The sequence below is a fragment of the Vulpes vulpes genome, chromosome 2 (assembly GCF_048418805.1).
Source record: "Vulpes vulpes isolate BD-2025 chromosome 2, VulVul3, whole genome shotgun sequence".
Classification (NCBI taxonomy): domain Eukaryota; kingdom Metazoa; phylum Chordata; class Mammalia; order Carnivora; family Canidae; genus Vulpes; species Vulpes vulpes.
The window spans coordinates 67,981,788-67,996,432 of NC_132781.1; the positions used below are offsets into that span (position 1 = coordinate 67,981,788).

The 14,645-nt window shown below is 40.6% G+C and overlaps 1 protein-coding gene across 4 annotated transcripts in view; it reads left to right on the forward strand.

Annotated features, from left to right (window-relative positions):
- The first annotated feature begins 179 nt into the window (after positions 1 to 179).
- EPHA5 (EPH receptor A5) overlaps positions 180 to 14,645 on the forward strand; it is a 336,936-nt gene continuing 322,470 nt past the window's right edge. For 3 of the 4 annotated variants that reach the window (XM_072748866.1, XM_072748865.1, XM_072748867.1), the window contains exon 1: positions 236 to 718. In XM_072748866.1, the coding sequence (XP_072604967.1) occupies positions 577 to 718 (142 nt within the window). In that variant the 5' untranslated portion in view covers positions 236 to 576. Of the gene's footprint in view, positions 719 to 14,645 lie in introns of all 4 variants that reach the window. The other variant, XM_072748868.1, reaches the window with a different exon arrangement.

Genomic DNA, 14,645 nt, shown 5'->3' on the forward strand with positions numbered 1-14,645 from the left:
GCCGCCCGACCCCCGCATCCGCTCCTCCGCGCGCTCCCCGCCCTGCCTCTCCGCAACTCCCCCGCGAGCCTCGGCCGCGCCGCCCCTTCCCCCTGTGCCCACCGAGGAGCTCCTCCCGGCTTGAGATGACTTGTGCCCGCCGGCTCGGGCGCCTCACCCCCGAGGACTGAGAAGCCGCCCCCGTCCCCCGTCCCCTGCCCCGCCGCGCCGCGCCCGGGAGCGCATCCTCAGGGCCCGCCCGGGACAGTCCGGGAGGCAGACGAGCGCGACGCGGGACCTTCTCGACGGCCCCGGCCCCGGTCCGCAGCCGCACGACCGGCCCCAGCGACTATTTCGTCTGAGCCCCCGAGGAGGACGCGCAGAGGAGCCGGAAGCAAACTTCGGCCGCCGCGGAGGACCCGGGCCGCCCGCCCGCCCTCGCCCTCGCCCTCGCCCTCGCCCTTGCGGGAGCCGCGCCGGGACGCGGAGGACCCGGCGGGGAGCGCGCAGCACCGCGAGCCTCCGCCACGCCGTGTGTGTCCCCGTGACTCCGCCGCACCTCGGGGCCGGGGCCGTGGACCGAGCGGCCGGGGCAGGATGCGCGGCTCGGGGCCCCCGGGTGCGGGACGCCGGAGGCCCCCGGCCGGCTGCCCCCCCGCGCCGCGCAGGGCGCCCCTCTGCACCTGCCTGCTGCTGTGCGCCGCGCTCCGGACCCTCCTGGCCAGCCCCAGCAGCCAAGGTACCGCGGGGGCGCGGGCGGGGGCGCGGGCGGGGGCGGGGGCCGAGCCGAGCCGACCCGGTGCGGCCCGGGAAGTTGCCGGCGGGGGCAGAGCGGGCTCCGACACGGCGCCCCGAGGTGCGGCGCGGCCGCCTGTCACCTGGAGCGCGCGGGGAAGTGACATCTCGGGCTCGCGGGACCGGGGCTGGTGGAGGCGCAGCGCCCGCGGCCTCGGGGGAAGCGCGGGCTCCGCGGAGCGTCAGGGAGGCCGCGGACGGGCCGCGCCGGGGGTGGGGTGGGGCGGCCGCTGCTGCTCTCACGTGGGGGGGGGGGGGGAAGTGCCTTCTGCAAGCTGCTCCTCGCGGCGGGGATGGCGAGGTCGGGAGGCGCCCCACGCCGCGGGATGCCCTTCGCCTCGGGGGCTCACGGTCACGCGGAGGGGAGTGGAAGAAGGCGGGAAGGTGGGATGCGGCGGGGGCGGGCGGGGGGGGCGCCGCTGCCGGGAAGTCGCTGCCCAGACCCGCGGGCTGTCTCGGCGGTGTCCGCGGGAGGGAGCAGCCCCGCGCCCCCCCCCCCCCCCGTCCTGGAGTCCCCGGGCGTCCTCCCCACCCGCAATCCTGCGCTCCGGCCCGGGGGGGCGGTCTCCGCCGTGGGACCAGCACCTGCGCGGCGCCCGCTGCTCCCGCGCCGAGCTCCGCGCCTGGGCCCGGGTGGGCTCCGGCCGCCCTCGCCCCCCCCCCCCCCCCCGGAGCGCGCTGGGTCCCTGCTCGCGAGCTCCTGCCTCTAGGATGGCGCTGGGGGCTGTGGCATCTGACACCCGGAGCGGGGCTGCAGGAGGCGGTGGACCGCCCCCCCCCCCGGCCGGGATGCTGGGGTTTGGCTCTGAGGCTCCGCACGCCGCGAGGAGGCACAGGACGTGCACGCAGCCCTTGCACTCCCGGGGCAGGGGACGCTGGACCGGAGAGACGAAGCCGCAGCCTTGGGTCGTGTGTGTCCCCGTGACTCGCACGGGTGCTGGGGCTGTAGCAGGACGCTGTCAGCCCCGGGAGCCGCGTGGCAGCGGGGCCGACTCCCGCCCCCCCCCCCCCATGAACTTCCCCCTTTAATCCTTGCGCGTGTGGCTGCGCATCGACCTGAAGACGCTGAGCGGCTCGCTTGGCCCGTGCATCCACCCACCTGCCTACCCAGGCACCCAGCCCTGGCATCGCCATCTCCCAGGCTGAACCCAGGCAGTTTGCATTTTCCTCCCTTCCCCAGAAAGTTGAAAAAGTGTTTTAAGTCGTGGTCCTCTGATTAACCCCGCATGCTAGATTCGTTATGTGAGAAGTCCGGAGGATTAGGACCCGGTTTGGAGTCCTTCTATGGACTGTCCTCGTCCACCGGAAGGGGCATCCTGGTTTGGATTGAAAGAGTAATAGTAGTGGTAGTGTCGTTCATCCTTTCCCAGGGTGAATTTCCCATTATATTTCAGTGGTTTTTGTTTTTTGTTTTTGTTTTTTTTTTTTTTTCCAAGGTAGGATGAGGGAAGGGGTTTACGTAGAGATGAAAGGGAGTAGAAGCTCTGGGTTAGGGAAGGGGGAAAAAAATGAAGTCAGGGAGGGTGACGCCGAGTGGGCACAGGGGCCGAGACTGCGTCCAGAGCAAGAGGCAGAGGGAATTGAAGGGAAGCCGGGAAATAGCACCGGGCTCTTAAGGTGATGTAAGCAGCGCTCAAATCTTCTGGAAGGTGGACTGGCTGATACCACAGACCTAACAACCACAGGTTGCATTGTCCTTATGCCAGCTAGCAGAACGCAGCACAACTTGGGCTGTAGCGAGGTGGGGCTAGCAGGGGTCTATCACTATTTCACATAGTAGGAAATAAAATCCTAATAATATCTACGACTTGGTCTCATTCATTCCATCTCTACCCAACAGTTTTCCATCTTCCCATTAGTATCCTCTCAGAGCATTGCTTCTGTTCTATAAAATTTATGCTCTCCCCTTCTTTTTGTCTCTCCGTGTAAGTATTATTATGAATCGAACAATAATACATTAAGATATTGATAGCAGTTTATTTATTTAAAGATTCCAACTCGAGTTGTTGCTTTTGATTATTTCTGGGAGGTCTTTGGAAGATCAGTGGCAGAAAGATTTGATGTATGCACTGCATCCATTAATAACTTGTTCTCATATACTTTGTCTTCTGCAACCTATGGGTACTTAGTGATTTCTCAGACTAGTGTGTGTGTGTGTGTGTGTGTGTGTATGTTATATATGTGAATAATATGAATGTTCCCTTTATGTGAGAAAAAATTCAAGGCAGATAGAAATAAAGGTGAGTTTACATTCATAATTAGGATTCTAGCCATTTTTAAAATTTTACTTTGGTAGACACAAATAAACAGAACTGAACAGGAAAAGCCAAATATATATCTAGAATGTTAAATTGAGTTGGAATAAATGTTAGGATATGTTGGATAAAAGACAGTAAGAGGAAAATGTACTCTTTAGACTGAATTCTAAGATAAGATGAATATATCTTTAGTTGTCTCTTTACATATATTTGGCATTAATTGCATGTGGAAGAAACCTTTGAAGTACAGTGTAATGCAAAACGCTTTTATTATAAAACACTTCAGAGGCATATTTAGCAAGAAACTTATCTCTAAGATTGATCAAGCAGGACAAACATTAGCAAGTATATCAACAAGTGAAAATGTTAATAGATTTAATAAGTAGAGAAAGCATGTCCACTGTTATGAATATTGGAGGTGGCCCTGAACTTATTCAGTAACTGCCACTTTTTGCTGTCTGGAGATATATTTGTAAACAAGCATTATTTGACAAGTGCTTTTCGCAGCAGGGATTCTTGGCCAATTACTGCTGAACAGCTCTGCATTGAAAATGATTCACCCGCAGTGAATCAAGCTTAATTCATTGAAGCTACAGTCAGTAATGTCCCAGTAAAGTGCTTCTGACAGTTGTCAGCAGTTTGTATTTGAAAAGTCCAGTTTCTTGTCTCTGAATGTTTTGTATGTTTCAGAAAGTGGGGTGGACGGGCTCTTGGGAGAAACACACACACACACACACACACACACACACACACACACACACACACCGTAAAGAATTTTAGGCTAAACTGTTAAACAATCATAAAATTGTAGATGTTTTCAATGGGAAGAAAGGAAAAAAGAGTTGGTGTTAGAGTTTTTCTTGGTTTATAATAGGACCAGGCCCATAAAACAGATTAGAGGACATAATAGATTTGTAAAACTAAATGGCTTTGTTTTGTGGCCTTGTCATCCTGCTATAATTCATCTCCTTTTAGATAAAACGGCGGGACCCCACAGAAAAGGGACAGTAAAATCGTTCCCTCGCCAGGACACTACTGAACAAAACAAGAGAGCAATTATCCTTTTTTGAATCTTAGGTGATTGGGAGGAGAAGAAGCCATAAAGAGTTTGGTTTTTTGCTTCATAAACTATGAAAGGGGGGCAGAGGGTTGACTCTTTAATTTTAAGCTTTTTTTTTTTTTTTGAGGTAGACAAAGATCTTAGGTGTTAGGGTGACAGGTAAGAGGATTTCATTTTCTCATATAAGACAGAGGAAAGGGTGGACAATACCTGTATTTACAATGGAATTTTCTTTTTTTTTATTGAAAATATTCTTTTTGTAATATGACCACTTATAAATATTATTAACTCTTTATTTCAATCTACATAGGATATAAAAGAGCTCAATTTTTTTTATTTAGAAATGCATTACTGTACTTTCCATTATATATACAATTAATACTCATCTCTACAAAATGTGACGATTTAGAATATTTCTACATAAGATGTTAAAATTAGGTGATACAGCTATTTATAGACAAACATCCCCAAACTATTTACTTAAATATCAGACTTTATTCAGTGTTGCTACTGTTGCGAAAATGACTATGCTTTAGTTATTTTCACTACATTTTTGCTAATTGACTTGACCACTTGAATCTCCTTTGTTTGGAGTGCTTTCTTATGTATTTGCTTGAATGAGTAATTAATTTCTCTTTCATTTGGAAGAAAACTTTCTACTTTTGACTATAAAAATAGACTATGATACACATTATTATGTTGTATTAACTAACTATAGCTACTTTTACTTATATGAGTAAAGCTTAATGTTCTTTTTTAAAACATTGTGCTGCTAATATCCTAAAGATATAACTGCTGTAGAAAGTATTGGCGACTATATTTCATTTTTTTGCATTTAAATTACCATATATATTTCATTTTACTAATGAGTAGCTTGAATTTAAATTAGCAGAGGTAACCTGATTATTGAAACACGATTGATGCCATTTTTGACCATCTTAGAGTAGTTTTACAATTGTTTTCATAAGGCATCAAAATTAACTGAAGTTTGAATATGCAGCCTTGCTTATTATAAACCAGTAAAAATTGATTGCAGTATTTGTCCATTTTTCCTTTCTGGGAAGAATAAATTTTTACTATAAAAGCAATATGGAAGCTAAAAATGTAAATTATCAACTTAGACACTCAGAATGATTCTTGCAGTTCTAGTATCTCTGGTGAGTATGTATTTATCTGTAGAGCAGAATAGGTCCTACTGGTAGCTCTACTGGGTAAATACATGCATGTATTGTTATTTTGGCAAAATTTATATAATCAGCTGGTTAGGTAGTGATTTCTTCAAGGGAACTATCCTAGTCTACTTTATACATAAGCATACCTAATGGTATTTTAAATTCACATTAAAAATTTTATGCTATGTTTTATTCCAGACCCGGTGGTACACTTAATGTTTCTATGAGTGTCTACAAAGGTAGCTAAAAAATAAAAATGAGTTCTAAAGGCTTTGTAAATACAGATTCAAATGTTTCATAATTTTAAGAAGCTTATATATATATATATCTTTAAAGTAATAAACACAATGTTTTTTATTCAGTAAAGAGGTATTTGATATAAGAAATAGATAAGAAAATCTCAGATCTATTCATAATAATTTTTAAAGCACTATATAGCAGTGAGAAAACTGGAAGATTTGCCAGTTATTCATGTGAAAGTCTTTTATTGGTTCCATTAAAAGTCTTTAAATTTAAAACTAAATGATTCATTGTTAAGTATTTGGTTTGAACTTCCAAAACAATTAGTATAAGTATTTAGAACAGTCTCCCTTTGTCATATATTTACTTTTCTCTTTTTAGTTTCTGACTTTCCAGACATTTCTTTATACAGAGTTATTGAAATAGATTTGAAAGTGTTTGAACAAATCAAAAAATTTACTTAGATGAAGAAAAAAATGTTTAAAATTTTAAATTAAAATTTTAGAGAACAGTTCATTTTTGATAATACATTTATTAACATATGCAAGTATCATAATGAAGAGCTTTCCACAAAAGCAGTAGAATCAGTAATGCCATAAATTGTGCTATGAAATTATTGTTCATAAATCAAGGTACAAATACATAGTGGCACAGGTATTCTTGAGTATTGAAAGCTGATTGGAATTTTCATCTTCTGATGCTATAAATTTCCACAGATATAGGATTTATTCATTCCGTTTATTCTGATCACATAAAATCAAGAGGTGGCTCTAATTTAAAATTTATATTACAATAATAATAGAAAACAAATGATTTAAAATGTAATTCTAATCAGTGCATTTCATGAGAAATAAAGATTTTTAAATTCCCTTTTAGCTTCTTTCATTATCATCTATAAAATTCTTACTTAATATAATCTGTTAGTGAAAGCAATAAATAAATCTTTAAAAAGGAAAGGCACTGTAAGGTACATAAGGATTTGTATGGTGTCTGGTGAAATGTGTGGTAATTTATGGTCTTTTTATTTTTTTTTTCATTTTGTAAAAGCTTAAATCTTTCAACTATCTCTAATGAGAATCTCAGGTGTTACAAAGTCATAAAATAAAACTAATGTAGTAGGTGTACCACTTGGGGTTTTTGAAAACTCTCTGGTTTAGCATGATGACATTTATTAGCTGTCTTAGTGTGAATATAATTTTTTAAATGATATTTTTTTTTTTACCTTTAGTGATTTAAAGAAATTCTAAGAAGCTATTTCTATTATTTAGAAATTGCTGGAAATTTCTTTTTGAAAATGTGTGTCAATTTTGCCTTTAGAACACCATTTATAATGTACTGCAGTTAAGGAAAACCTAGTAGGTTCTATTTGTAATCAAGGTTTATTCCAGCTCTTCTTTTCCTATAAGAACTACAGTCTTTAGTCTCTGATCAGCTTATGCATTACTTTATTAGTATCATTTACATTGTTTCATAAACTATTGGAGAAGATACAAAATTTTGTTGGTCAAAAGTCAACCCTAGGACATGCATTCTTTCCTCATGTGTTCATGGCTTTAATCGTGGTACATTTGTTAAGCAGAGTGTAGTAATTTGACCAGGTGATGGTGCAGGTGCACATGGACACATTTGGGGGTGTAGAAAAAGATCACAGTGAGGCTGAAACAAAGAGTAAGGAGGAGTGTCAAGGTGGTATCACTGTGATCTTGATATTAATAAAAGTGCTTAGGTTTTATTTTGTATATTATTTTTTAAAATACCATTACCCTTCTCTCCCACACATATATTCTAATTTTATATTTTTCACTTTTACTCTGAAGATATAAATCATAACCTAATGAAAAAAAAAAACCTCTTTAGTTAATTTTGACATTGGTTTAGTTTTTTCTTCTTCTTCTTCTGTTTCTCTGTAAACTCTACTGTTTTGTTGAGTCATGCCAAATACTTGTGGTGTTAGACACCCCACAGATTAAATAATTGGGATTAAAGTGTCTGTGATGATTCTAATTCTGTTTTAGTTACTGGACTATTGCCCAGGCCATCTTCTCCATCCATCACACATGTCTTCGGTTCCAACTAAACTGGGCCCATAACTCTGTTAAGTAAATGATTCTGGTTAAAACAAAACAAAAAAAAAATCAAAGAGCCAAAACCTGAGGGTTGAAATATTTTGCATATGCTTTGTGAGAAAATGTTCCTACTTGGAAACATGTTTCAGGCTAAGTATTGGAAGATTTAGAGAAAATACAGTCTGTTCTTTTACTGAGAAATGGGTTGTGTCTTTTTTTTTTCTCTTATAATAATGTCACACTCTTATTTTTATCTGCCACATCTCTGTTCCCCTATCCCCCTCCTTCCTTCAACCCCTCCTTTCTTCCTTCACTTCCTTTCTCTCTCTCTCCAATCCTCCTTCCTCTCACCTTTCCTATCAGACACTCCATTCATACAAAGTCAAAGCAAGATAAGAGGATACTAGCTCATGCCTGTTAATGTTCCAACACCCCCAAGGAAGTCATGATGTCAAACTGGGTGACAAGCAAGTGTCTTCTGTTAAATAAATCATGGGACTCAGTCTCTAAAGGGAAAGAGCATATCGTGTCAAACTAAGTCATACATTGTTTATTTAATTCATACATCAGAAATACAAGAATTTAAGCTGTCTCTGTGAGTTTTGTGTTTCTTATAAGATAGCTGACTTATTTTCTTTGCACTGACTGTAACTTCCTATTCCAAGATGCTTGTTAATGTCTTTTCTGTGGAAAGACAAACTCAGCAGGTAGATCCGGCTGGCACTGGTTTAGCCCAGCAGTCCTCAGCGGGAGCTTTCTCTGTGAGCCAAATTCTGGCTTTCACCCAGAGTCCTCCCTTGCCTTGTGTGCTCTCTGAACAGGTGAGGCTGGCCACCTGGTCTTGTGGAAGATAGCAGTGGACTCTTTTCTCCCTCAAGAGTTTTACTCTGGGCAGTGTAATGACTCTCCTACAAAAGTATACAACAAGCCCTCTGAGAAAAGCAGAAAATACTTGGAAACTGCTGTGTCTGAAGGATTTGAACCATGTCCAGTTTCAAACTATCATATACGATTTCTCTGGAACGAGGTGCAAGGCAATAATAACAGTAATAACAATAGAACTAATTAATCTCACAGAATTGGAGCCACTTTTTTTGATTTAAGCTTATGAAACAAAAATCGAAAAATGATTAAATGTTTACAATTACAGAAAAATAAGCAAATACAGAAACTTTGACTTTGAAATTAAAAAAAAAAAAAGCTAGTCTTGTTTTTGTTTTTTTGTTTGTTTTTGTTTTGTTTTTGGCTGATATCCATTGCTTCCCAACCCTAATTTCTAAGTTCTGAGGACCCTCATTTAGTTTTTTTTTTTTTAATTTATTTGTAATTTGGTCCTGCCTACTTTACATGATTGTTGTAGAGAACAAACAAGATGAAACAACTTTCTAGTTGGTAGAACACTTTGCAAATGAAAGTTTTGGGAGTGTGTCTGATTAAAACTCTGCATAGTGCATGCATGTTAACACCATACTTCCTGGGTAAGGATCAGGATACCTGAGGGCATTGTGTGCAACAGTTTTGTTTTTAAACTTGTGAGAGGAAACTTTGTTAAGAAAAGGAATATAAAAATATCTTACTTCTGCAAATCTAACAAATTATGGATTTTTTTTTTTTTTTATGATAGTCACAGAGAGAGAAAGAGAGAGAGGCAGAGACATAGGCAGAGGGAGAAGCAGGCTCCATGCACCAGGAGCCCAATGTGGGATTCGATCCAGGGTCTCCAGGATCGCGCCCTGGGCCAAAGGCAGGCGCCAAACCGCTGCACCACCCAGGGATGCCACAAATTATGGATTTAATGAACACTTCATCAATGCCTTAATACCATGTCCTTGAAGGCCCTGTAGCTTGATTTTAATTAACTTTACAATAATTGTACTTCTTACTGGATAGTGTAGAATGGGGAGATATAAAGCCCATGAAATGAGCTCTATCATAGATTAGTGGCATGGTGCTGAACCATCTACCTCAGATTCCACATAGTTGAAATGTTAACACACACTCATGGGGTTGTTGCAAAAATAAAGTAAGAATATATATATTTTGCTTAATAAAATTCCTAGAGCAAAGCAGGTAGACAACAGATGTAAGTTCCCATATTTCCCCCACTACTAAATATAGGCTTTTTGAGGGAAGATTTCACAATCACAGGTCATCATATCCCTTGCACTGGATGATTAAAGGGAAACTGGGACAGGAAAACAATCTAAAAAAAGAATTGCATGTGCAAATTTTCCATACAGCTATCTAAAATAAAATTCAATGACACGTCGTCTGAATTTTCTGCTGGTTTCCTCATTATTTGCTTTTAAATACTGGAGTTTGATTAGGAAAGAGAGGAAAAAACATCAATATAAGGATCATGGGTTGTAAATGTTGCATTTTATCTCATTATTCCCCAGGTAGAAGTCATATGTTGCTTATTAGCCACAAAACATATTAAGAGATAATCTTAGACCTTTTAGAAATGTAGTCCAAGCACAAGACAGACAGATAGGTGAGTAAATAGATAGTGATTGAAAGGACCCAATAGATAGTTGGTAGAATTAAATTCTTAGAAGTTTCCTTTTTTTATATATTTTTATTTATTTTTATTTTTTAAATTAATTTATTTATGATAATCACAGAGAGAGAGAGAGAGAGAGGCAGAGACACAGGCACAGGGAGAAGCAGGCTCCATGCACCAGAAGCCCAATGTGGGATTCGATCCTGGGTCTCCAGGATCATGCCCTGGGCCAAAGGCAGGCGCTAAACCGCTGCGCCACCCAGGGATCCCCTCTTAGAAGTTTCCTAAAAAAATGACTGACATTATAATTTGACACCAATCTTTTAGTCTGAAATATAAAATTTTCTGGTCTGTTCAATTCAGAACTTAAAATAGTATGAGGAAGTATAACATTTTTATATTTTTAGAAAGGTTTTAATATAATTCTGTGAAGGCTTATCTTTTTTATATAGGTGAACATAAACAGGTGTAAGGAAGTTTAGAATGTACTGTTTTTAGAACTGCTTATGAAATGTATGACTGTATTTGCATACTGAGAGCATATACCTGTATATCATAATCATAGCTAACGTTGATTATTGACATAGTGTTTCAGACATTTGTACTAAGTAGTTTATATATATATATTTAGATAGATAGATAGATTTCTTTTCATCAAAACAAGCTCATAATAATAATTTTATTATTATGTATAATTACTTATATATACTACTGCTACTACTAACTCTTAGTATATAATAATATATACTAATATCATAATATTAGTATATGTACTAATATATATAATATAACTATATAATAGTATTTTGGTTTTACACATGAGGAAAATGAGCAGGGAATGATTAAATAACTTACAGTTACAAATCTGAAAGTGGTAGAAATCTGCATTCAAACGCAGGTAGTCTGACTGTAACACTTCTAGACCAGGAGAGACTATTGACTAAAATCCTCCAGACATCTAAAGTTATTTTTGACCTCCTCATCTGAGTAATGGCTTATTCCGCCAACAGCAGGAAGTATAGTTAAAATACATACAAAACTTCATGTACAGTTCAAAGGATGTTTTCTGCCCAGTTCACTTGCAGCCCTGACCACTTTCTGTGTAGAGTGTCCTAACATCCCAATCCAGAAGGGCTGAAGACAACTCCTGGAGGCTGTGTGGCCTGTGAGGCTGTCTCAGCTTACACTGAGATGCAGACAGGCAAAGCCAGTAGTTTGCAGAACTAAGCCAGTGGCTGTGTTCAGTTAAGAGACTTTGGACCTAGGTCAGCTTGAGTTAAGATGACAAAGAGCTTTACTGGCTTTGGAGTTGTTTCTTCTACTGCACCCCAACAGGAAATCTGATTTGCGTTTCTGCTCGGTGCTGTATACCTCCCTCAACCTGTCCAACCAGGGAACCTAACTGAGGCACATGGGAGACTGTGTAGCCCATCCAACAGCCCTACATACAGTGGCACTTGAGCAGGGTGCACAGCCGGTGTCTTTTCCCATTTATGAAGCAAAACTGTTGGCCTTATTTGACCAAGTAATTGAAGACACTGTCATACCTGATTCAGGTATGCAAACGATGAGCTATATACATCCCTGGGTCCTGTCCTGCCAAGTTAGGGAAGCAAATTAATAACCTCATTTGCTACTAAATATAGTACTCAGTCCTGACCTTCTAGTAAGTCTTACCAGAGATCCGGGCAGCTGTGGACTCCATCCAACAGCCACACTATGTATACAACAAAGCCAGCAGTCCTATCCAGCTGTTATCAGCCAACAGTACAACCCCTGTCCCCATCCTCAGAGCTCAAACAGCTACGTGTCCCAAAATAGACCATAATAGCAGGCATTACCTGTGCAAGGACATTACCAAGAGCCACACTCAAAAATCCCAACTTAGCTGACTGATGAAGAACTGCATTTGTCAGAGCAAACCTGTGAAGTCTGGAAGAGGAGCCCCATTACTCAAATGTGCAGATACAGTGTAAGGAGTCCGGGATCACAAAAAAATCAGATAAATATGAAGTCACCAAATACATCTAATAAAGCTTTAGTAGTTGACTCTAAAGAAATGGAGATCTATGAAAGGCCAGATAAGTAAATCAGAATAATCCTCTTAGGGAAGTTTAGTGAACTACAAGGAAATATGCACAATTAAATGAAATTAGGAAAACAATTCGGGAACAAGAAGTTTGACAAGGAAAAGTTGTCAATAGAAATGAAAAATACAATAACTGTACTGCAGAATCCAGTAGAAATTATCAAAAGTAGACTCAAGACTCAACCATACAAAAGAAGAAATAACTAACCTAGAGAATAGGATATTGGAAATCAGAGGAGGAGAAAAGAAAGAAGGAAACCTACAATGAAAAGAAATAATATTTACATTCACGTTATGGGAATTCCAGAAGAAGAAGACAAAAAGGGACAGAATATATATTTAAATAATAATGGGTGAAAACTCTTTGAACTTGCAAAGAGAAATAGACATCCAGGTCCATGAGGCCCAAAAGACTCCAAATAGGTTGAACTGAAATAGGCTACGCTGAAACACATTATAATTAAGTTTTCAAAGATTAGGAAATAATTTTAAAAGCAGCAGGAGAAGAGGGAGATGTTTCATACTAGGGAACCCCCATAAGACCTTCACCAGTCTCCTCAGCAGAAACCTTTCAGGTCAGGAGAGATGACATATTCAAAATATAGAAAAAAAATACCTGTCAATCAAGAATTCTATACCTGATGAACCTGTCCTTCAGAAACAAAGGAGGGATAAAGACTTTCTCAAACGAACAAAAACTGAGGGAGTTTATTACCACCAGACTTGCCTTACAAAAAAAGCTCAAGGGAGTTATGTGAGTGGAAGTAAAAGGGTGCTAATTAATAGTGTAAAAACACAAAAGGTTGTGTAAATTTCACTATTAATGGTAAATATATAGTCATAGTTAGATTCTGTAATATGGTAATAATGGTGCATAATTCACTTACAAGTTTAGTTTATTTTTCTAAGTAATAAAAATAACCATAACTACAGTAATCTGTTTCTAGTTACACAATTATTTTTTTAAATATTTTATTTATTCATGAGAGACACAGAGAGATAGGCAGAGACATAGGCAGGGAGAAAGAAGCAGGCTCCATGCAGAGAGTCTGATGTAGGACTCAATCCCTGGTCTCTGGGATCACAACCTGAGCTGAAGGCAGCCGCTTTACTGCTGAGCCACCCAGGCGTTCCCCCTAGTTACATAGTTAAAAAACATGTAAGTTGTAATAGCAATAATGTAAAATGTGAGGGAGAGGAAAAGTATAAAGTTTAGGAATTATATTGATGTTGAGTTGTTATCAGTTTAAAATATGTTGTTAAACCTTAAAATAGTTTATTTAAACCTCATGTAACCTCAAGGGTTACCATGTGGTAATTACCCAAAAGAACGTGATAATGAAGTCAAAGCATGCTGATACCAAAAGGCATCAAAATACACACAAAAAAAGAATGAGAAACAAGGAACAATGGAGCAATAAAACATTCAGAAATTAACAAAATGACAGTAGTAAGCCCTTACTTATTACTATAGGCATACCTCAGAGATCCTGCTGGTTTGGCTCCAGGCCACCACAATAAAGCAAATATCACAATAGAGCAAGACAAATGAGTTTCGTAGTATATATAAAAGTTATGTTCACACTATACTGTAGTTCATTAAGTGTGCAATAGCATTATATATAAAAACTAATGTACATACTTTTATTAAAAATACGTTATTGCTAGCCATCATCTGATCTTTCAGAGAGTTATAATCTTTTTGCTGGTGGAGGATCTTGCCAAATGTTGATGGCTGATGACTGATTGGAGAGGTGGCTGCTGAAGAATGGGAAGGCTATGGCAGTTTCTTAAAATAAGACAAACAATGAAGTTTTCCACATCAATGAACTCTACTTTTCACAAATTACTTCTCTTGCATGTGATGCTGTTTGATAGCATTTTATCCACAGTTGAACTTCTTTCAAAATCAGAACCAATTCTCTCAAATCCTGCTGCTACTTTATAAAGTAATTTTATGTAATATTCTAAACCCTTTGTTTATTTCGACAGTTTTCACAACATCTTCACCAGGAGTAGATTGCATCCCAAGAAACCACTTTCTTTGGTCAACCATAGGAATATCTCCTCATTCCTTCGAGTTTTATTATGAGATGGCACCAATTCAGTCACATTTTCAGGCTCTACTTCTAATTCAGTTCTCTTGCTATTTCTACTATATCTGCCATGATTTCCATGACTGAAGTCTTAACTCCTCAAAGTTGTCCATGAAGGTCTGCAGTCAACTTTCTCCAAACTCCTGTGAATATTTATATATTGATTTCTTTCCATGAATCATGAATGTTCTTAATGCATCTAGAATAATGAATCCTTTCTGGTAAACTTTCAATTTCCTTTGCCCAAATTCATCAGAGGAATCACTATAGCCTCTACAGCATTGTGAAAATAGCATTGATTTCATTGTACATCTTCATCAGGTTCTTGAGTAATCTCATGCATTCTCAATGAGGAGTAATATTTTGAATTTTTTTTTCTGTGTAGTA